Here is a 22495-nt window from a genome sequence, read left to right on the forward strand (position 1 = left end):
GACTCCTCCCAGGGTGATTGGGATAAAATGCAGGAAGAACCAGGTGTCTTTGAAAGAGCGTGTGACACAGGGCTGAAAGTGTGAGCTTCTTCTGGAGGTGTGCAGTTTGGCCCTACAGGGTCTGTGCAGAGGAGAAGAGAAATTTGTGTGTGCTGCTTAATGGCACAATGACTGAGGCAGCAGGGAATTGTGACTTTAAGGTGAACTGTGTCATAAGATGGATGGGACAAGGTTTTTATGGTTGGTAATAAGTGAGTTCTAATGCAGTTGTACTTGGTGCTTCAGTAAAATGTCCATATTCTTGCTACCTTTATTCCAAAACTGTCAGTTGAGACTGATGGAGATTGCTGGTGTCTTGTCCACAAAACTGTTCCCAAAAGTCTTAAAGATTGAATAAGTGTCTCTGCAAAATAAAAACAAAGGATCAATGATGACCCTTTACAGAACACAGCAGTAAAACAGGCCAATGTGAGCAGAGGACAATGGGAAAGAGAAGGTAGTCTCAGTAAAAATCAAACAAAAAAAAAAGGATGTGAACATTTGCCAATCGACCTTCTCGTAATTTAAAATCTTATGTACTGGGAGACATTCCAGGAAAAAAATTATCAATTATGTGCTGTGCTTCCACTACATAAATTGTCCATACAGAATGTAGACTTTACTGATTTTACATTCTTTGCCAAGAAGCTTGTGGCATTCTGCTGGAGAAATAGCTTGTGAAAATACTTACCTTAACAAATGCTTGATGCATCACTGTCTCTGCTGTCTCATTTGTGGTTACTAAAAAGGCCTTTGACACTGTTCCCTTAGGTTCCTGATGTCATCAGCAGCATAAGACAAGTCTCTAAAGCAGCACTGAAAGAAGATGCCAAACCAAGTAAGGATAGTGAAGATGCCTTCTATGACTCTCAAAAATTTGAGGTCTTGTACTGTGGGAAGGTGACAGTGGCTCACAAGAAAGCTCCCTCCACACTGATTGACGACTGCATAGAGAAATTCAGCCTTCATGAGCGCCAGCGCCTGAAACTGTTAAATGAGCAGCGCAATAACGAGTCGAGTTTGGACTTGCCCCTGTGTGAGGAAAACGTGCCAGCTTCTCCTCTGGACAGCCCTTTTGAGGAGCTGGACAGCCCCAACAGCACCCCGGGGCATGCTGCAATGTTTACAATCGGCAGCCAGACCAACTTGACCAACCTGGCCAGCACTCGTGGCTTCTTTCCAGAGAGGATTTTGGAGGACTCTGGCTTTGATGAGCAGCAGGAGTTCCGCTCCCGCTGCAGCAGTGTCACTGCAGTGATGCAGAGGAGGGTTCACGACACAAACCTGAAAATACAGTCCCGCAGGAGACACGCCAGCGCTCCCAGTCACGTCCAGCCCTCTGATTCTGAGAAGAACAGGACAATGCTGTTCCAGGTGGGCTCTAGGGCCGGCAATTTCCTGTTCCTCTTGTACCGTATCTTCTTCCCCCGTGCATTTTGAGACAAGTTTTGCCAGATAAGTAATATGGATCCAGTATGACTTCATGATTTGTTATAAATATTTTTGTATCTGTTCATAAATGGTTGGAACACAATTAGCTGAACTTTCACCTCAACTCATGAGCTAAGGCAAATTTTAAGAAAAAGTAATTATTTATGGAGTAATCACTTAAAGGGTGAAATAAGTATTTTATATGCAGCTCTGGATTGTCTGTGTTGGTGATATTTAGAATCTAGCTGAAAAACATGAAGAGAGTCAATGTCGGCTACCATGCAAACAAAACCTCTTTTTTTTGTGCACTTAGAAAGAAAAAACTTCACATGAGACTTCCACAGCCTTGTATTTGAGCCAGTCTCTTTTTATAATTTGTATTAATGTCTCCTCTTTACCAGATGAGTATTCAAACATCTCTGCACTGAAGGCTTCTTCCTTCAGACTACAGTGGTTTTTTTATTCTCTTGCCTGAAGCGCATTTCACATCTTTGGAACTTGTTTTGAGAAAACAGAAGGACACATAAAGGAGGTGACCCATAAAAGGAAAAATCTTTGGACCTTAAAATAACAGTGGGCTAAATGCCTGGATTTTGTCTTTCCGTTTGCTTTAAGGATCATTCTTGGTTTTATTCCCTTAGGGAAATGATATCTGAAGTGAGAATGCATTGCCCTTCAGAAAGCCACAGCTTATCACTAGTAATGTACAAGATTTAGCTGAAAAAACCTCAGGTCTGTAGAAAAAATTCCATGGGCTTGAGAAGCAGTTTGGGAAAGCTGAAAGGTTGTTTGCTGCAGAACTTTCTCATTTGGAATTACTACAAACCAAAAAGTATCATCTTAGTTTCTCAGCTAATCTATGGTATAACTTAAAACCCAAGAATTCCCTTTTTATTTCCCAGCTTTTAATTTAGCCACATTGTTTCGTAAAGGTTTCAGTATTGTCTGTCAAACGTGATCTTTGGACTGAAACAACTTGAAGAAAAAAGGTGGGGGAGGGGAAGAAAAGCTGTGTTTTTTCCAAGTAATTTTTGTTATTCAGCTGAGTGTATTGTTCTTGCTGAAATATTCTTACTCAACATGGGCAGAATTACAGCACCCTGGCACCCTTGTTCCTGCTGAGTAAGCTGTTGTGCCAAAAGGTACTCTATGTGAGCAAGAAAGGGCAAGATTCTGACATTTTTGCTGCTGTAAATGCTCTACCCCCGTGGCAGTCATAAATTAGATTTATTTTTCTCTCCCTTAGGTTGGAAGGTTTGAAGTTAACCTCATCAGCCCAGACACCAAATCTGTTGTGTTCGAAAAGAATTTTAAAGATATCTCCTCATGTTCTCAGGTAAGCATTAATAAGAAGCAATGTGTAGATCATCAGGAGAAAAAGATTTTATTTGTTCTTCAGCTGTGTTGCCTTGCTGGTCTATAGGCAGAAGAAAAAAAGAAGTGCAAAATTATTTTTCCAGAAGAGCCCAGAAAATATGAGTGCAAAATACCCAGTCTGAGCTGTGTAATAGCAGCAACTTCAATCACTCATCAGCAAACAAAGTATAGACTCTTTCTTCTTTGGGAGAGTATTAAGTATGTTTTTGGAAGCAGTTTAATCTCCATTTAGGATGCTCTGAGTGTACTGTTTGTTTCTGAGCATACAAGTTCCTGAAAGCCTTCAGAATCAACCCTTCAGAATAACAGCAGTTCACCTGCATAATTTCTTCTGGAGAATATGGTGATTGGTGTACCTAGCTATGTTCAGTAATAAGTAATTATTTCTTGTAAAGTTAAACGTCAGGGCTAAGATGTTCACCTTTCCATCTTGCTCTTGTTCAGCACTAGTGACACTTTTTGGTTTGAGGTCTTACTTTATTATCTCTTCATTTGTTATGCCACATCATCACACCATCACAACACTTTAACATGATTATTCTAGTTTAAAGTATGCTTTTGTCAGTCTCTAAACCTGCATTTCACCCCCACGTGCATTCATTTTAATGCTAATAACCAGTCTGCTCTTGCATGACTGGGCTACCAATGCTTAGACAAATTAAGAATTAGGCAATACTTGTAACTCAAGTGGAGTCTTGAGCTACCAACTAAAGGTCCAGGTCCTTAAATTGACTCTACGTTTTAACTACAATTTGTATTGCTTTTGGGAGAGGAAAAAAGCTGATGCAAATACAGAATGGGACAGTGTAATCAAACAAAGTAGTAATAGCTTTATAATAAATACAGATCAAAATGATCCTAAAGCAGAGGTATGGAAAGCAGAATTTGTAGATGACTTGGATCTTCTGCTTTTTGGTGTACTGAAGTGACATGTCAGCTTTAAGTACTGGGCTCCTAGGTTGTATATACAAACTTTAAAGAGTCAAACAAAACAGTCCTAAGCGGAGACAATCTTTTGTCTGCTGACTTCAAAGTGTGGTGACCAATAAGACCATGGAAAACCTTCAAGGCCCAGCTTTCCTTCAGGAAAATAACTTTGTACAGTAAATAGTGTCAGGTAATTCTGTGTGTTGGACTTTGGAGGTGTTTTTCCACCTCTTCACTTTCATTTGGAGCAAAGTTTCTGTTACTTTGCATTCATGAATAACTCAGAGGCAATACTTTGAGGAATTTTTTTTGTTTTTTTTAGGTTTTTTGGGTTTTTTTAAATACAAAACAGTTACTTTAGAGAAGTTGAGGGGGCTCTGTAGTCAATAGAAATAAAATATTAATCTGTTCAAGACTAAGCATTGGTTGCATAAACCTCATCAGTACTTCCTTTAAGAACTGGGTGCTAGCCCTAGGGCTTCTCTGTTACAGATTTATAGGGCAGTGATTTACTATCTATTGTGGGGCTGTGGCTTAGGAATATTTGTCCTTCCAGACTTCACAAACAATGAAAGGGAGATGTTATTGCCAGTTTGCATTCTGGATTCTCTTAGTCTATATAGCTTATCCTATAGCTTAAGCATGGTTAAGCTGCTGCATTCATGTAGTTATCCACACTCCTTATAATTGTCAAGCAGCAGACATAATTCATGATAAACCTCTGTGTGTGCAGTCTAAACTCAGATATCAAATAGCTTTAGAAGCTTTCTTGTTGGAGCCTTCCCCTTGAGGGAACCCAGAACAACAGAAAACTTGGCTCTTTGGTCATGACCTCTTAAAGCCACTGTCTTAAAGAAATGTGATGGAAGTGCTGTTGATTTAGGAACATGCTGTCCTATTTGTGCTTCAGTAGGGCAAGTGTCACATCTGTCTCCCTCCTCAAATGTTCTCCTGTGGAGACTGGGAAGTCAAGACAGCAGTAGACTTGTTCAGGCACTGTCAGTAAGGAGGGAACTGGCACCTCACCAAACCACCTTTTATAATCATGTTTGCTTGCAAAACAGAGCTCAACACTTCAATGTTCTATAGATCAACATGTATATACATCTGACCTTTTTTATTTTATGCTTTTGAAGACTTCATCTGTCACGAGAAAGTGAAGTCAAGATTAGTTGGACTATGGTTCAGCTAATGCCATTTGTGTCATCTTAGCAAGCCTCTGCACCTCTTAAGTTTTAAGTGGCACAAAAGTGACTTTTGGAATTTTGTTTTTAAAAACAACAGTGCATAGTGACAATATGTTCAGTTTGTCACGTACTGGATTTCCAATTTTGTCTAGAGTGTTTTCTGTACTGACAGGCAAGTTGCTTTGCCTCCTCCTCTCTTTTATGATATAGGTGTTTTCTTTGGAGATGGATCCAAGCAGCTGTGTTCTGATTTCTGTTGTATTTGAACCTGAGGGATTAGGCTTTCATTTGGAGAAAATCTACTATTTCCATACTCAGATGATAAAAAACATTGGCAAAAGCTTTAACAATAGTGAGTCATGTTCCATGAATTGAGACTGGGAATATAGTGCTTCTTAGGAAGCAGCTGTCTTTGATCTTCTCAGTGCTGTTTTTAGCAAGGCAGCGTTCCCTGTCAAGCTGTTACACTAAGACTTGGAAAAAAGTGTCAGTAGTAATGTGTAGTAAGTCTTGAAACTTGTGGTATGTAACTCAGTCTCAAAGAATTTATTTCAGAATTTAGTTGGAATTCTGTAGGTTGCCACTCATTCCCTCGTTTTTGGGGTTTTTTTTGTTTGTTTGTGGTTTTTTTTTAGGTTTTGGGGGTTTTTTGGTTTTGGGTTTTTTGGCTTTGTTTTTGCTGTTTTGTTTTGGAGTTTTTGTTTTGGTTTGGGTTGGGTTTTTCTTGTTGTTGTTGTTTTTGGGGGGTTTTTTTTGTGTAGTCCTAACACAGGAAAGGATACTTCTCCAATCCTGTGTTTTAGCATGGCTCATAACATCAAATTTTCACTGCGGAGGCAATTCCAAGTACAGCCCAGCAATCTTTATTTTGCTTCCCTGAAAATCCAGTTTTGCTGATGGAATAAAGTCTGGTCTAGATTTATTGCTGTATAACTTTGGTTTTAATTATATAAAGATCTTTATATAACTTAAATACAAAAAGCAATTTAAAAATAATTATACTACTTGTAAAATAGAACATTAGGGGTATGCATTTATAGTTATTCAATTTTTTGGAAAGTATATTTGTTTATAAAATAGTCCACTAATGCTGTTTTTAAATTCTTTCAGGGTATAAAGCACGTTGATCACTTTGGTTTTATTTGCCGAGAATCTGGGGAAGCTGGGTTAAGCCAGTATGTTTGCTATGTGTTCCAGTGTGCAAGCGAGTCTCTGGTGAGTATTTATTTATGATCCTGACCATTTCATCAGAGCATTTCCAAGGCATTTCCTGAACAATAGGAGTCTCTGTTATTCTGCTGTGTCAGCTGAGCCCCAGTGCTCACATCTGCTCAGGTGCAGGACGTCAGCTGTGCATATGCAAATTTGCAGTAGGAAGTGCAAACATTCTATTTGTACACAGCCATATCCTGCTACTCTGCTGATGCAGATATCAGTAACAAATAGATGAATCCATATGGCTCTGTGACTGTGAGCATATCTGGGCTCTGTATTTGATTGTAACTCTTCCATTTCTAACTGTTGAGGGACTTGGTTCCCCATTAAACGTGTAAAGACATGTATTGAATCAGTAACGAAGCTGATGGTAAAACCCAAACATACCCTTCAGGGTAGGGTTTAAACTAATGGCTGATCCTGCATGTGTCTTAAGCCTACATCTGGCTTTAGCTTTTTTCCTGTAGTCTGTTTTGTTCCTCAGGAGAAGAACACAGCAGCATCTGATCACGGAAGAAGAAAACCATAGTATTAATGGATGTATATAACTATAAAAGAGCACATTGAACATTGTATAAAGTATGTGTCAATTAACTAAGTTCCAGATATCACTGATTTTACTGATAACAGGTAGCTTAATAGTGTGAAATGCATACAGGAAATAATTTTGACTACTCCATTTTTATTTTAAAACAGTGACACTTTAAAAGAAGTTTCCTGTTCTGAAACATGTTTGTTTGACGGTGCTGGTAACAATTGCTAACTCTCTCAGATAAACTTAAAAATCACTTTTTTAGCTAGCTGAAAATGTAATTTGTTAATCCATTGACTAGCTTGAGAGTGAATAGATTTGCATCAATAAACTTCAAACAGCTAACTTCAAACAGCTCTACATGTACCATAGCAGCTGAAGCTGCATTTTTGTCACAATGGAAGCTTGCTATGAGATCAGCTTTATCATTGTAATAACAGAAAATATTATATCTGACCTATTGATAAATCTGACCATGCATAATTCAAAGGCATAAGTGGTGTATAAACCCCCCATGTTTTTATGAACCTCTTTGCTTATTCTAGTACTGATTTGTGTGTGTATGCCCGCACTGCAATATGAAATAAACGTTCCTGAGTACCTTTGGATGCAATCACTCAGATAGGGACCCTGGTGGCAGTGTGACTGTGGCAGGGCAGACCTTTCCAGGTTCTCCACTGCCAGGCAGGCTGTGCTGGGAGGCTTGTGTATATTTGCTTTAAGCCTACTTGCAGTTTGTGCCATAGGTCTTATGATTTTAGGAGAGTCATAAATCCGTATGCTGTTCTGTTCTGTGGATCTTGCGTTGGAGAGGGATTGTAGCCAACTTAAAAAACATACCAGTCCATGTTGCAAGGTGGACATTCACTGTTCAATGTTCTGCTTTATTGCTAAGAAGAGAAAGCACTCAGAAATTATTGGTGATGCTTAAAACCATGAGGTTTAAAGCAAACAAAACAAACCTACACATACTGGGACACAAACTAGTTCAAATTTCTATATTCAGGTTTCTTTTCTACTTTTTTTTTTTTTGTTTTTCTCCCCCAAGTGACAGACCCTCAAAAATTCAGTATGTTTTTAATGTTAAACTGTGTGGTTTTGGTCTCAAATCTTTTTGCTTTATTCTTCCTGCACATAAAACAAAGTAACAAGCAGAGTGAGAACTTGATTATGAAGTAAAATACTGATTTTGTTCCTAAAATTGTTCTCAGGCTGCTGTCTCCCTCTTTCCTTGCTAATGCTGAGACTGAGCAAACAGCTTTTAATAAGCACTGTATTCGCCTGAAATACAGAGAGGGGAGCTCCAAGTGCTTTGTTTGCCAGGTCTGGGGGCATATTTGAATGAATGTGGAGAAATGCTGTGAGCTCGACCCTTGTTAGATACAAGCTGAGCTTTTCTAGTGCTGCTGTGTGGGAACATAGCACTGCTGTGTTGGTGGGAGCGGCAGAGAAGGCTCAGGGCAGCCTGCAGGGCAGGCCAGCAGTGCCTAAAGCTGCTGTGTAGGGATTGTGATGAAGCTGGTAGGCAGTCTGGCGTCCAGCAGAAAAGGGAACTGCCATGGAAAGCTCCTGTCTGGCAGTGGGAGTGGGTCTGTGGGGGTTGCTGCTAAAATGGCTTAGTGGTGGGATGACAGAGGTTAAAAGGGAACATGTGCAGTTTACAGGAGAGACTTGAAGCTAAAGAAATTAATGCTTTTTATTTAGCCAGCATATATTCAAGCCAAAAATTCTCACTTAAAGTTTCAAAAAATAGTGGATGCTTTCCCCGCAAGTTTGAGTAGTTGCAGTTAGACATCAAAATTACACTGTCTGGCAGAACTTAGAGATGGTGATCATCTACAAAAAAGGCAGAAAGCTGGGAATTCAACCTTGATCTCTTTAGAAAATAGCAAATGGGTTTGTATGGTTTTGTCTTTTCCTTTAATTGTAAATCACCTGTATGAGATGAGATTTATAAATCTAATTTTGTGTCTATGGCATGTATTTTTGTTTATATACTCTTTTCCTTCCTTCCCATATAGGTTGATGAGGTGATGCTGACCCTGAAGCAAGCCTTCAGCACTGCTGCAGCCCTGCAAAATGCCAAGACACCGATCAAACTGTGTGAGGCCTGCCCTATGCATTCATTGCACAAACTTTGTGAAAGAATTGAAGGTAGCAGCTGAGTTTATCTTCTAATTGTGATTTGCTGATTTTTCTAGAGGAATAACTTAGACAATATAAGAGCAGAGGTAAAAGTATCCCAGTATGCAATTCTTACTGTCACTTTGCATCCTCTGTATTTAGGTGGAGAGTTAGCAGTAATGATACTGCAACAGAATATAGTGTTGCTTCTGCTATAAATGCATACTCTTTCATCATCATGCCTTACTTAAGCAGAGCAGCAAAACCCACCAGTTGACCTTCCATTTGTTTGGGTTTTTGTTTTCTGTTTGTTTTTTTTTCCCCTCAAGTTGCATGCTTTTAAAATGACTCATAAAAAGACAGTCATGATCAAAAAGGATCTTTCTTTCCTGTGTGTTCCTTCTTTCCTGTATGGGGTTATTTTTTCTTTCTTTGTATTTATTCCCTCACACACTTCAAGATCTAGTTATATTATAGGAAAATAAATTATTAAGTTAGGAGATTAATATCTAATCAAGAAAATTAAGACAACGTCCTGTGTTAAGATGTGAATAGACAAACTTTTGTAGCGTCTCTGGAGGTGAAGTATGCCAGAACACATGCAAAAAGTCTTACAAGATAGAATTTTAAAAAGTTAGGATCCTGTTTTTATAGTCGCTCTGCTAGGTGTTCTTGCAAAGCATTGTATGCAAAAACAAAAAGCAAGTGTGTTATAAAAAGCAAATAGCCTTGTATTTTCTGGTGTGGTTATGGTGATGCTCGATATTTACAGTTCTCCCATTCATTGAAAGTCACTGCTGCCACTTGCTTCCCTCTGGTGGATGAAAAGCCAAGTGTAAAATCTTAGTGGGGTGAAATTTTGCTAGGCTGTGACTTATAGTTTCCATGTTTAATAACCGGTATTCAGAAGTGGTAAGGCTAAGCTGGGAAAGTTTTCTGTAAATGATAAATTACAGAGGCTGCTGTTCAAGGCAGTGTAAGTAATTTTAAAAGTACCAAGTATCAAAATAAAATCTCTCTTGGGGCAACAACTAGAGTACTGTAGTAGTAGTAGTTTTCATAAACTTTCTACTTAGTGACTGAAAAACTTATTTTAATGTCTCTTTTTTTATCCATCTGCTTTGAATCTAGAAGTTTAGCGAAATCAAACCTAAAGCTGCATGATTTTGAAAAAAATATTTTATTTGTTCTGATTGCAATTTTCTATAAATGATATCTACCTTTGATGGAAAAAAATCTTCATCTGGTTCAAGGGGTTTGTTTTCACTCACATTTTTTGTTGCTTCCTAGAAGTACCTCTGTGACAAAATGGGCACTTTATTGAGTACCAGAAATTCTTTCCTTTATTCTTAAGGTTTTTTCCTTATTCTTAATTTTTCAGTTAAAACCATCTGAAAGCTTCCAAGTACCCTATGTATTGATTATCTCTCCCGTTATAAGCCTGATCTGTTCCTTTCCTCCTCTTCTCCCATACAGTTGTCAGGCTTCCAGCTGTCAGTGATCTCGTGGCATTAGGACAGAAGCCATTGGTGGGGTAGGGAGCACAACCTTTTACACAGGAGCCAGCCACCTAGCTGCTGCTGGTTATATTTTTGCTGCTAAAGAAAGGAGATAAAGCCAGGTGGTTTGGCATATGGATTATTTCATATCATGTATACATTGAATATACCACTGTCATACATTTAACTTGTATAAACCCAAAGGCAGGTTTATATCTTCTACTGTCATTTTGCACAAAAAGCGTTTTTGAGAGTTCATTTGAGAATCTTTAATGGTCCACTCTTTTCCTAGGACTCTATCCACCAAGAGCCAAACTTGTAATTCAGAGGCACCTGTCATCGCTAACTGACAATGAGCAAGCAGACATTTTTGAACGTGTTCAGGTAGTACCTTAGAAGCTGTTTTTCCTAATTTGAAAAAGACCATGATAAAATGGACTAGACATTTTTGCTTTTGATTTGTTTGGTTTGTTGTGTAGTTGATCTAGAATTTATTATTTTTCCACCAAAAATCATACTGAAATAGCATGCTCCAATTTAAACCCATGTGTGATACACCTCAGTTGGAAAAGTTTTGTTTCCCAAATTTGCTGAGATGCTCTGTGTTCTTATGTAGACTTTTTTTTGTTCTGAGCTTAGTTTTTCACCTGTAAACAAGTTTCCCTGCTTGAAAGTGTTGTGGGAGTAGGCTGAGAGCAGGAGCGACATGCAGGTATCAGGAACATGTCTGGCATTTTCAGAATTTGTCTTTTTGACTTATTTTGGGACAACATTCTGATGTAAGCTTATGTACTCTAGTGAATGAAGTATACAATGATTTAGGCTTCCAAAGGCTGTGCTCCTCTCTGTATTCCTGAAGAATAGAGTGGCTTGGTTTCCTTATGCCACTTAGAGGGCTGTACAGTAACAGGCTTAGAAAACAAAATGTATGGGCATAAGGCTCCCTTCTCTCTACAGCCTGCAATATTTTTCGGTTTTTGTTCTATCTTGCCCAGGAGTGTGAAGGCACACAGACAGAATTGCAATTCGACATGTTAACAGTGCACTCTGGTGTTTGGTGTATCGGCATATTAATTTCAAGGAATACCTACACAGGAAGGAAAAATCAGCAAATCATGACTTGAAAAACAAACTCTTTTCTTTGCTGTTACTGACAGAAAATGAAGCCTGAAAATGACCAGGAGGAAAATGAGCTTGTGATCTTGCACCTCCGTCAGCTCTGTGAGACTAAGCAGAAAACGCACATCCACATTGGTGAAGCACCATCGGTAAAGTTTGGTTTTATTATTTAATATTATTTATTATTAATTTAATATTTTATTACTCTTCTTCACTTCTCATACTATTAATATGCTGTTTTAATTACTTGGAGGGGCACTGCTTGATTTCTTCAGGAGTACCTGAAGCTAAGTATTATAATTAAGAAAGGACTATAAAGGAAAAAAAATCTGATTTAATTTGTAGTGGCTTGCCTGAGTTTTATAGGTTGAGTGGGACACGACAGGAAGAAAGACAACCGATTAATTTTATGTATTTCTTGTATTTCCTTGTAGTGTGAGGATAATTCTTCTTTTTCTTTCCCTCTTGCATGCACAAGTAATAATATCTAGGAAGATATATGAATGAAGAGGGCATTGGTTTTAGTTCAAACTATGAACTTATCTTGCAAAGGAAATGGGCAACAGTATTGTTAAATTGATATGCTTTTACAATATAGTCTTTCAGATGGAATGTGCCTTCAACTGTGGGTTTGTTTGTTTGGGAGACTGTTTTGGTTTTTTGTTTGGGGTTTTTCTTTTTGGAAGGAGGGTAGTGTGTTTGTGGTGGGCTTTTTTTAATAAGGCCAAGGGTATTTTGTTTCTTATGTAACCTGGTTCATCTCTAGTCTTTGGAAATAGTCTTCACAATTAAAAAAAGAGTTGCCAAAGCTGAATGGTGTCCTTGCCCTTTTCAACAGGTCATTTCTAACAGTGCGATTCCAGAAAGCACCACCAGTGGTGGCCGGTTTAAACTTGACATTCTGAAAAACAAGGCAAAGAAATCCTTGACTAGCTCTCTGGAAAATATCTTCTCAAGGGTAAGTTTAACAACTCATTATCATAAGCTGTCCCAGATATCCTTGACAGTAGAGACCTATCAGATTTTTCTTTGTTTTGTCCTCAATATTATAAATGCTTAATGAAGCAATATCCCTGTTGTGAAATCTGAGAGCTACAGCTGGGTTGATTATGATTTAACTTTAAGAAAGTTTTCTGTAAGGCCACACATATTGAGGGGAAAAAAGGACAAATTTTTGAATAATGAACATTCATTGTAGGTGAATGTTCATTATTAAGTGAGCTGGCTGAGGATTGTTGCATGTGTTGCTTCAGAATAGAATTCAATCAGGATGGTTGCATGATCCCATAAAGAGACATGGTATTAGTTTTGCAAAGTGTAAATAAATGTGCCTACATATATAGGAAATCTCTCTATTCAGAGAAGCAATACCTTCCAGCTCATAGCTAAAATTGCTCATATTAGGCACTAAGAATCTTTAGAAACTAGTAACAAAGTTCTTTTTGCGGGAGGAAAAAAAAGGCAATAGTCTTAAAAAGTGAGTTGATATTCATTTTAATGTTCCTAGCCAGATATGATGTGAAATTACAGATAATCACTGAGACTCTCTTACATTAAGTAGTCTTTTGGTGAAGAAGTCTGAATGGCAAACTTTGCTTAGTGTCCTCTGCTCAGAAGGGTGAGTCAGAGAAGAGGCATATAGAGAAGTACCTGAAGAAGGCTGTATGCCTGTGTGTCATTACAGAGGAAATGTGACGAGCTGAGTACAGGATAATTTGGACCAGTGACCTTAAGTTTCTTCTCCCTAGTAACTTCAAAAGCACATAATTGCACTTGTCCTGCAGTTTACAAGGACATGTCATAAAGTAACCTACAAATGTAGGATGCCATGGATGTTCCCTATAAAGGAAACAGAATGCTCTTAGCCAGAGAGACTCTTTAGAACTTACAGGCAGGTGTCAATTTGATCTAGGACTAAAACTAGCATTAAACTCTCCTGATCAAATTTGACCTCTCTTGTGTAGCAGATTTTACAAACTAGGAACTTGGTCTGAATATGGAGCGAGAGAAAGGTGACTGTATGTCAAAGAGAGCAAAAGAGTGATGGCAGTCAGAAAATTCAGGTAATTTCAGCAGTTGGGAATATCCTCAGATGGCGACAGAGCTACAGTTGTGCCTTTGATGTGTCTGGTTTTCTTTCCACATCTAAGGGACATGTGACTGGCAAGTGATCTAACTCTAGTGGTGTGTCACTAACCCTGTGGTCACTGTGAAAGAAGTCATCACTGAAATAAAGCTTTTACAGCCATGCTGGCACTCCAGTCATGTCAAGGAAAAGTCATTTGGATGAAATACACTGCTTAAATTGAAAAATCTCTGAGGGGAAATTTCTTATAAATAGATGTTAGGGAATTTTTGGTATAGTATGTTTCTTCTCACCAGGGCCACTGAGACGTACTGTGATTATAATATAAGGCTCTACCACAGCCCATGATTGAATACAAGAGGAGGGGATACCTGAAGCAAAATTAGGGCCATTTCAAGTTTGCTGTTTATGAAGTGGATTTGTGATTGTGAGAAAAGTCATCTCATCTTTACCTTGACAGTACAATAGATCAGGAACAGCAGTATGTTGCAATGAGTCATGATGCACATAGGGGTTCATCCTTGCAGATCCATCTAAAGGTTACACAGTAGAAGACCAAGAAAAATTACTTGGAGTGCAGCTCAACCACTAATTATTTCTTTAAAGCAGGTACATACAAGTGTCTCTGTGCAGGTGTGCTGTGTGTTATGTGCATACATGTGATGCACAATGACTGTTTCAGTAGTTCTTATTCTTCATCAGGATATTATAACAAGCCTCACAGGTCATGATTAATTCTTAAAGGTATTTAAGCGCTAAATACTTATTGCTGTAGTGGGTTTTCCCCTCCTTAAGCCAGGTGCAGATGGTATTGATTCAGTATACCTAATTATGCTTAAGTTGCCATCTTTATTTAAAAGTACATTTAGTAACAAAGAGACCAAGAAAGAACTTAAATTAATTTTTTAAAGTGGTATTCAGCTTCTTTTTATAGATAAAATTTTTAAAATAAAAGTTAGAAGTCAGTGTAAGTTGGGGAGAGTCTCAGACAGCCTCAGTCTTATAAAAATTAGAAAAAAAGAGGTATGTAGTAACCAGTAACTAGGAACCATTTAAGTGGATGGCTTCTTAGCTGGTAAATAGCATCAAGTGACATTTTAAGCCACTCACTACTTGCCTTAGGAAACTTGTTGGTTTCTGTGCCCTGGCTTTGCATAGTCCCAGAGGAATGTCACTTCTTCACTTGTTTGTTTTGCTGGACTGATCTTGTTTTTGTGAGGCTTGAACCAAAATCAGGCTTCCTAATGAGGTACCTCAGAGAAGTAAATATAACCTTTCTTTGACCTCTTGAACAGATTTCATCCACTCCATGCTGCACTAACCTCTTCTGTTGTTGTTTTTTCTTAACCAAAAAGTCCTTCTTGCAGTGCCAAAAAGCGTGCATTTTCAAAGGTAGTGAGAAACTTCCAACTTAAGCTTTGCTCTTGGTTTTTTGGGAGATTCAGTGAAGAGATGCTTCAGGCAGAGTATTTATTGGTAATGCACTTAAGTGGGATAATGTACTTAAAGGGCACTCTAAGTCTTGAAAATAACTCTTATCAGGGAAAAAGTAGGCTAAATAAATTCTGGTGATGTTGACAAAACTTCCCCTGGAGCTGCAAGCATACCAAGAGGAGTTCTGTCTGAAGTTTTCCTAAAACCTAGGCTATTTTTCTCCTGATAAAGTAGTGAAAGCAACTTGCTTCAGCAGTCAGAAGTGTCCAACAGCAAACCTAACCAGGAAGTTAACATTAGGAATGAAAGCTAGTCAAAAGTGTTGTGGAACTATTGCCTTTTCTTGTGAAACTAAAGGACTGTTAAAAATTCAACGAAGATTCTTTAGCATAAATTTCTAGCAAAATTGCATCAGGTTTATCTGCATTATAAATGAAAAGTCTTGTCTGGTGCTATTTGGCTGGATTTGCTGCCAAGAGAGGATTTCTCCCCAGTTTTAGTACTTTTACTCCTTATGCCTGGGTGGGCTTAATTTGTCTGAAATGTTTAGATATTGATAAACTGTGTCTCATGGGACTGTAGTGTGTCAGAGGCATCCATCAGGAGAAGTGCTTCACAGTACTGAATTCTGGAGTTTTTTTAACTCAGCTGTTTAAGCCAACTTAGTGATTTTGCCTCAGAAGTGTCAGGAAATATTCACTTGCCTCAAACAATGGAGTGCAGGATTAAAACTCCTGGGGGCAGTGTGGGAGAAGATGCACCTTGGCCAGCTGAAGGTGTCACTTTTTGTCAAGTCCAGTGCTTGACCCGTGATCTTTGGTCTCATGTCAGACATATCACCTGCCTGATCTGTCTTGTATTCACCTGTGCAGGTGTTGCCATCTTTGCCTAACCTTCAGAAAAAGAGGAAGAAGACCAGATTAACTTTCTTGCCTTTTTTTTCCCAGGGAGCCAACAGGATGCGAGGCCGCCTGGGAAGCGTGGACAGCTTTGAGCGCTGCAGCAGCCTGGCTTCTGACAGAGTACGTAAGGAGCTTAGCTCAGACTCGTACACAGCTCTCAGTGGAGCGTAAATACAGCACTCTGCTTTCATTTGAAGGAAGTAGAACAAAGCACATCGACTTACAGAACTCAAAGATGTTTCCACTGGGAGGCAGAGGGTGTAAGAATGCTGGGGTTTATGTTGACTCGAAGCTTCAGCTTTAATCTGATTGCCAGTGCTTTTTTCCTACACTTCCCTTGCTTTTACAAAAAGCAAGGAATTTCTGGTTTCTGCCTTGTTTTAGTGAAGTAATTAAGTAAGGTCATGTCTCAACAAAAGGAAGTGCTCTGAAGGTGAAGAATCCTTTCTGTAAGTAATAGTTGCTTTAGGGAAGTAAGAATTTTTGACCTAAGCCCAGCTGTTGGGGATGCTGTATGGTAGCAAGAGGGCGGAACTCTGTTCACTTTCTTTTATTTCCTGTTTTTAAAGTTTTACCTCGCATGAGGTTTGGTTGCTGGTGTTCCCAGGAGGTGAAGATTCTGTTTTGGTTTTCCTGCTGCAGTTACTCATAAACTGGCTGTGTAATAACAGTCTCTCTTCCAGGATGTCGCTGTGACGGTACAGGAAGTATGCTCGCGATATGTCGAGGAAACTAGCTAAAAGCAGTTTCCCTGGCCTTTTCCATTCCTGTGTTTTCCTGAAAGAGACAGAAGTCTGGTAGCTGGAATGCCAGTCCCCATGAGAGGATGCCTGGAGTAATTAGCATGTTGTTTGTGTTGCGTATATGGTTGTATTCCTCCCTCCGCTTTCACTTTTTGGAAGAAGGACGCTGCTGGTTTGGAGCGAACTCTCAAAGGATGTCTGGTTTGGGTGATAATTAGCATACAATAGGCCATGACCCAGAAGGGGGAGAGGCTTTGGTGCCCCGGTGCTGGCTGCCTGTGGGTTAAGGGAGAGCTCTCATAGGGCACAGAGCCTCAGACCTTACTCCGCCAGCACTTCCTTTCAGGACACTTCTCCGGGCGATTCCCCGCCAGCTACTCCTCCGGTGTCCCCCGTGTCCTCGGCCTGGCAGACGTTTCCCGAGGAAGGCTCGGACTCGCCTCAGTTCAGGAGGCGCGCTCACACCTTCAGCCACCCGCCCAGCAGTGCCAGACGCAGGATCACCTTCCAGAACGGCCGGTCCCAGAGCGCCCGCTCCCCGCTGCTGCGGCAGAACGGCGTGGAGGCGGCCAGGTGAGTCAGTCAGTCAGGGCACGCCGTGCCACCGCCCGCGGCCCCCTGCCCTCCCCGGGCAGGCTGCAGCAGCCCTGCTTCTGGCAAAGGATGTGAGGAGCTTAGTTCAGGTGGGTTTCTGCACTTCTCCGGGGTTGGTTCGTTCATTTATCTATTTATTTTCAGCCTGTCTTCTCTGCCTCTGAGTAGTTTGGTACTTTGCAGTAACTTATTAGTGGTTCAGGGGAGGCATCAGTCCATCAAATTGATGATTCAGCCAGATGCCTGCACCAATCTGTTTATTTATTTATTTGAGCCTTTTTGGCTGTCTTGTTAGTGAGACCTTTTGGAAAAGAGGCTCTCAGTGCTTTAAGCGGCAGAGATGGCAGCCTGAAACTTTTATGCCAGGATGAAAAAGGCACTAACAGCTTCAAGTGTCTGAAGCCATGTTAGTCAAATCTCACAGAGAGTATGTCCAGCATTAAAACTGGTGAGGAGTCTTTCAAAAGGACACAAGGATTAAACACATCCACTGAACTCTGAGGCATGTGATTTCCCTATTTGCCTTTCTCCAGAGCTTCCCTCTGTAGCTTCCCTCTGTAACTTCTTTCTGCTTCCTTTTTGGAGACTCTCCAGCTATTAACATATGGAACACTGTTCCTTCAGGAGTTTCTTCACTCAGCAGAAGATGTCCCCACAGTTCTTTGTGGGCCTCTTTGGTTGTGCCTTCTTTTTCTCCTCTATGCTGGCTACCTGCAGTAAGTGACTATACAAACACCAAACCCTTTACAGAACTCAGGTTCAGATGAGCTGAATTTTTTGCTATTGGAGGATCACATTCTCCAACCTATTGTCTGCTTCAGTGCTTGGCTGTAATTCTGTTGTTTGTGGGCTATTTCTAAAAATGGCTTTAAATAGTAATTTGTCACCTATTTGATGTCTACATTAAAATATCAGCATGAATGCTGCACCAGCTAGTAGAGAAGGGCAACAAATTTTATTCTGTTTTAAGAGAATAGAAGGGAGTGAAGGGTAAGAAAGTAGCCTTTGTTACACTGTGTTTTTAGAGAGGTAAATAATGTGGTTTTTACTGAGATAAACTTTTTTTCCCGCTGACCATGTTGGATGCAAACAGGAAACCCTGACAGTTCAAAGTGAAGGACTTGCTGACTATATTACTTTGTAATAACTGGTAAGAAGTCGCTGATTAAGTGGCATCAGCAGATTTTTAGTCAAAACAGTTTGTAGCAGCGTGGTTGTAGGCTAGGATTTTTCATTCTTTTCTTTTGAGGATTAGTCATAAATGTTCAGCAAAAGAAACTGAGTTAATTTTTTTGTCCCCTCCAATAATTGCCACTGCTACAAAGTAATGCTTAACTGTGGAGTAGGACTGCCTTTCTTAATTTAATTACTTCACAAAAATGTATCCAGAAGGACTACATTTACATAATCTCTACTTCCTAATGTGTTGTTTACAAAAGTAAAAGAAAACTGAAGAGGAAGAAACAATGCGGTTTATATTATTAGAAGGTTCCTAAGGATATTTTCTGAATGTTTAAGAGATTCTTTTTTTGAATATGCTTTGGGAATTAATAAAGCTAAAGAAATAAGGTGGCCTCCCTGTTCTGCAATGTCACTGAAAAGTTTTTTAATAGAAATCAGCTTTAACAGCAAAATCAATATCCCCGGGACCCTGCCCAGGAATGCACGTGGTGGTACATTTTATCTTCTGGGAAACCAAGTTAATGTGAGCCCAGATGAAGTATTTGGCCAGTGTCTCTAATCTGGTGGTTTGTTGCTGTATCCGAATCTGTGCTGACCCATCTGCTGTGTTCTCTTGTTGCCTGCACAGTCCTGTGGTCGGGCTTCGGCGCGCTCTCAGTGAGAGTGAATCTGCGTCACCTGGTCTCCCCTCCTCTCTCTCTGCCCCTTCTTTCCTGAAAACCTTTTACCAGGGCTCAGGAAGGTTGCTCCAGCACTCAGAAAGTGACCTGCCCAAGAGGTGAGAAGAGCATTGTCTCCTGCCTAGTTCTCCAGTGCCACTAGCTTAACAGCAAGCAGGATTCCCAGTGGAATGCAGCACATGGCATCTCTCCCACTCTGCCTTGTGCTCCTGCATTTCTAACAGACTTCCGTGATGCAAATGGGCAAACAGGCTTTTGGATCAAAAAGCCTGTTAAAACCAGAGGCTTCTATGCTGACATCAAGTAGCTGTCACCTATTTCAGTTGCAGTGTTGCAAATCTGCTGCATTGGTTTGTCACACGAAATGCAGTGGATTTTAGGAGTGTTATGCCAATTTAATGCTTTCTCTGCTGAATGCAAACCAGCATGTGTTGCCATGATGGCATGTGGAAATAAGAAAAGAGCAGTGTGAAAAGTGTACAGTACTAATGTGGGATGCCTGTGCATGAGGAAGGGGAAACACTAAGTTAATGGGTGATACTAACTGTGAGATGTTTAGAGAGAATTAACAAATAACTTCTAGCTGAAGAGGATTTGGGAAGAAGCTAAGGTATGAAAAGTGGCAAAGACCCCCCCAAACCCGTCTCTTACAGACTACCTCCAATTTGGGTTCCAGTCCAGCTTTGTTTCTGTGCTCCCTTTAGACAGCAGAGTTGGTCCAAGCTGAACCAACGCTCAGCTCAGTTTCTGCAGGCGATGGACAACATTATACCCAGCTTTCTGGGTTTGGGGAATGAAGGATTGAGTATTGTATGAAAACTGTATTTTAATGCCAAACTGAAATTTCTGAGATACTGCTTTTGGAATTGGTTATGCAGGCAGTTCAATGTGCTGTGTTTCATTATTGTGGAGTTTTGAACTCTTGGGGTGGGAGATCTTCAAGGGGTAATTTCCAGAAGACCGCCATGTTTCTACTAAAGTTTTACAGTATACACATTTCTGATACCATTTGATCTTTAATTTGTATGGAGACTCTTGTGAAAATGGGATCTCAGTAGCTAGAGGTCTTTCTGGGAGCAAGTGGGCCTGAACTGTCATGGTGAGGAAATGGCAATAGCAAGAGTACACTGGTAGCATCTAGTTGGGTTTGTGAAGGGAATGCAGCAGATAGAGTCAGAAAGAAGTGCTGAGTGAATAATACTGATGTGATAAGGGTCACTGAGGTAATCCATAGCTTCAGCTGGCTAATGGAGAATGAAATATAATGTCCAACTGACAGTGGCCAAAACTTGCACATTTATGTTATGCTATTAGGTTTAGGAATGAGAGGAAGTTCTGCTTTTTTACAGTGTGTCTTCTCTTGTGGGTTTCTTCTTTAGTTTGTTGGGGTTTTTTCTTTTTGTTCTTCTTCTCCTCAGAGAGGGCCACCATCTATCCCAATAGGATCAGTGTGAGGTGTTCTTGGCATTCTCATGTGAGTGAGTGTATGATGGGTTGGAATTTAGCACAGTGTGTCAGTGCTTTGCAGTCTGCTCACTATAAACTGTCTGACTGTTAGGAACCCTAATTAAAACTTCAGTGCATTTTCCAGAATAATCCTGGTTACTATGCATTCATAAAGTGTGGAATTTCTATTGCACAGGAGAAAAATTCTGTAGAGTCTCACTTCTTTATCATATAGCTTTGAGATTACACATGATGCAGCAGGCAGCTTTTCTTGGTGTTCTGGCAAACTTCAATGAGGAAGAGCAGAGACAGTTTCAGTTGGAATTCATTTTAGAAAGATTTTTTAATTGTAGCAGTCAAATGGGCTTATGCAAAGAGTGTGTTATAGAATGGCATGGTATTTTTTGTTGCTCTTGTTTGTTTGTCTCATTTGTTTTTTAGGATTTTTTAATTGAGTAACAGAATTTTTCGGGTTGGAAGGGACCATAAAGATAATTTAGTTACAGCCCCCCTAGGCAGTTCCTTTCTTTAAGAAATCAACAATACAGTGAACTTTGGCATCAACATAATATTTATAGGTCTCTTCAGAATGTTTTTATGGCATTGTCAATATATTTCTCTGGAGAGAAGGCTGGGATGGAAATAGTCTCCACATAATCTTGAATTTTGACAAGTGTGTTGTGCAGCATTGAACAGAATTGCAGATAAGGATTAAAAAAAATCTAGTCAACATAAAGCTAAACAAGGCTTTTTTATGTAAACACAAAAGCAGCATTTTTAAAAGTGGAGCAATCTTCAGTGTAGGTTTGACTAGCCCACAATTTCTCTGTTCATTGTGTTGCTGTGCGAGGACAATTTAAGCTGAATTTGAACAGAATGATTTTTTTAAACTGCTTTGTGTCTCATGAAAGAAGCAAAATATTTGAGAATATTCTATAAATAGCAGAAAATTGTTATTCACAATAAAAATATATGACAGGGGTGAGAACCAATAGTGGGGTGTAAGCTGATAGAAACTGGTTTTTCTTCTTCCCGGATGGGAGGAATGCTTCATGTAGTAGTCTTACATATAGCCAGCTTAAGTGGTGGGAAGTTGAATTCTGTACTTGATCTGGGGGATCTCAACCTCCATCTCAACCTCCAAATTGTAAAGTAGGTTGCATTTATTCAGTTGCTACTTAGAGCAATCAAGAAGAGACATTGAAATGAAAGCAAAAATGGGAAAAATACGAGTCTTGGCATGAGCAACAACAGTACTTATTCACAAGTAATTTGGCTTTCGTGGACTCAAGCACAAAATAATTCAGGTAAGTAATATGTAAAGAGTTCACAAGAAATGGGGGGGTAACATTGCGGTTTTTTTAAATATCAGTCTTAAGGAAGCATTTTAAAGAACAGTTCTGGGAAGAGATTTAGATAATTAAAACCAAGCAATGAGAATATTTGTAATCTGACCAATTTTTTGAGATTTCTTCTTGCTTTCCTTTTCATTTTCTTCCACTGAAGTGGCTGTTTCATCTTCATGCTTTGCATTTCCTGATGGAATAGTGAATGGGTGAAACTGAGTTGCAGTTACCTGAGATAAAACCTCACATGATCAGTACTCTGTACTCTTGAGTACTTGGGGTATTGCTTCAAACAGCTTAAGGGTGGAAGCAGAGACTGAAATATTTGAGGCATTATACTGAATTTACAGCTGCTCACTTTTTATTGTATACAAGCTGATAAATGTGTTTTGGTTTCTGTATTGGGCCAGAAGTCTAGGGTAAGTAGCCCTGCAGAGAACCATTATTCTCCAAACTGGCTTGTGATACATATGTTTTAAATGTTACATTCGAAACAATATTACTTAAATATTGTCTCAGAATATTACATGGTTATCTTTTTCCAGCGATTCTTCCATTAGGTGATCTTGCAGTGTGTTTCCCTTTTAGATGGGAAGATGTCCACCTAAGATGTCTGTGTAGGTGATAGTGAA

The 22495-nt window shown here is 39.6% G+C and overlaps 1 protein-coding gene across 2 annotated transcripts in view; it reads left to right on the forward strand.

Annotated features, from left to right (window-relative positions):
• TBC1D4 (TBC1 domain family member 4) overlaps nt 1–22495 on the forward strand; it is a 98977-nt gene that overhangs the window by 55502 nt on the left and 20980 nt on the right. Inside the window, exons 2-11 of one of the 2 annotated variants that reach the window (XM_084227196.1) lie at nt 811–1413; nt 2717–2806; nt 6072–6176; nt 8730–8862; nt 10624–10715; nt 11489–11599; nt 12289–12408; nt 15918–15992; nt 16962–17188; nt 19020–19169. In XM_084227196.1, coding sequence (XP_084083322.1) covers nt 811–1413; nt 2717–2806; nt 6072–6176; nt 8730–8862; nt 10624–10715; nt 11489–11599; nt 12289–12408; nt 15918–15992; nt 16962–17188; nt 19020–19169 — 1706 coding nt within the window. The remainder of the gene's footprint in view (nt 1–810; nt 1414–2716; nt 2807–6071; nt 6177–8729; nt 8863–10623; nt 10716–11488; nt 11600–12288; nt 12409–15917; nt 15993–16961; nt 17189–19019; nt 19170–22495) is intronic. The other variant, XM_084227197.1, reaches the window with a different exon arrangement.

The sequence above is a fragment of the Fringilla coelebs genome (genome assembly GCF_963513975.1).
Source record: "Fringilla coelebs genome assembly, chromosome: 2".
NCBI lineage: Eukaryota > Metazoa > Chordata > Aves > Passeriformes > Fringillidae > Fringilla > Fringilla coelebs.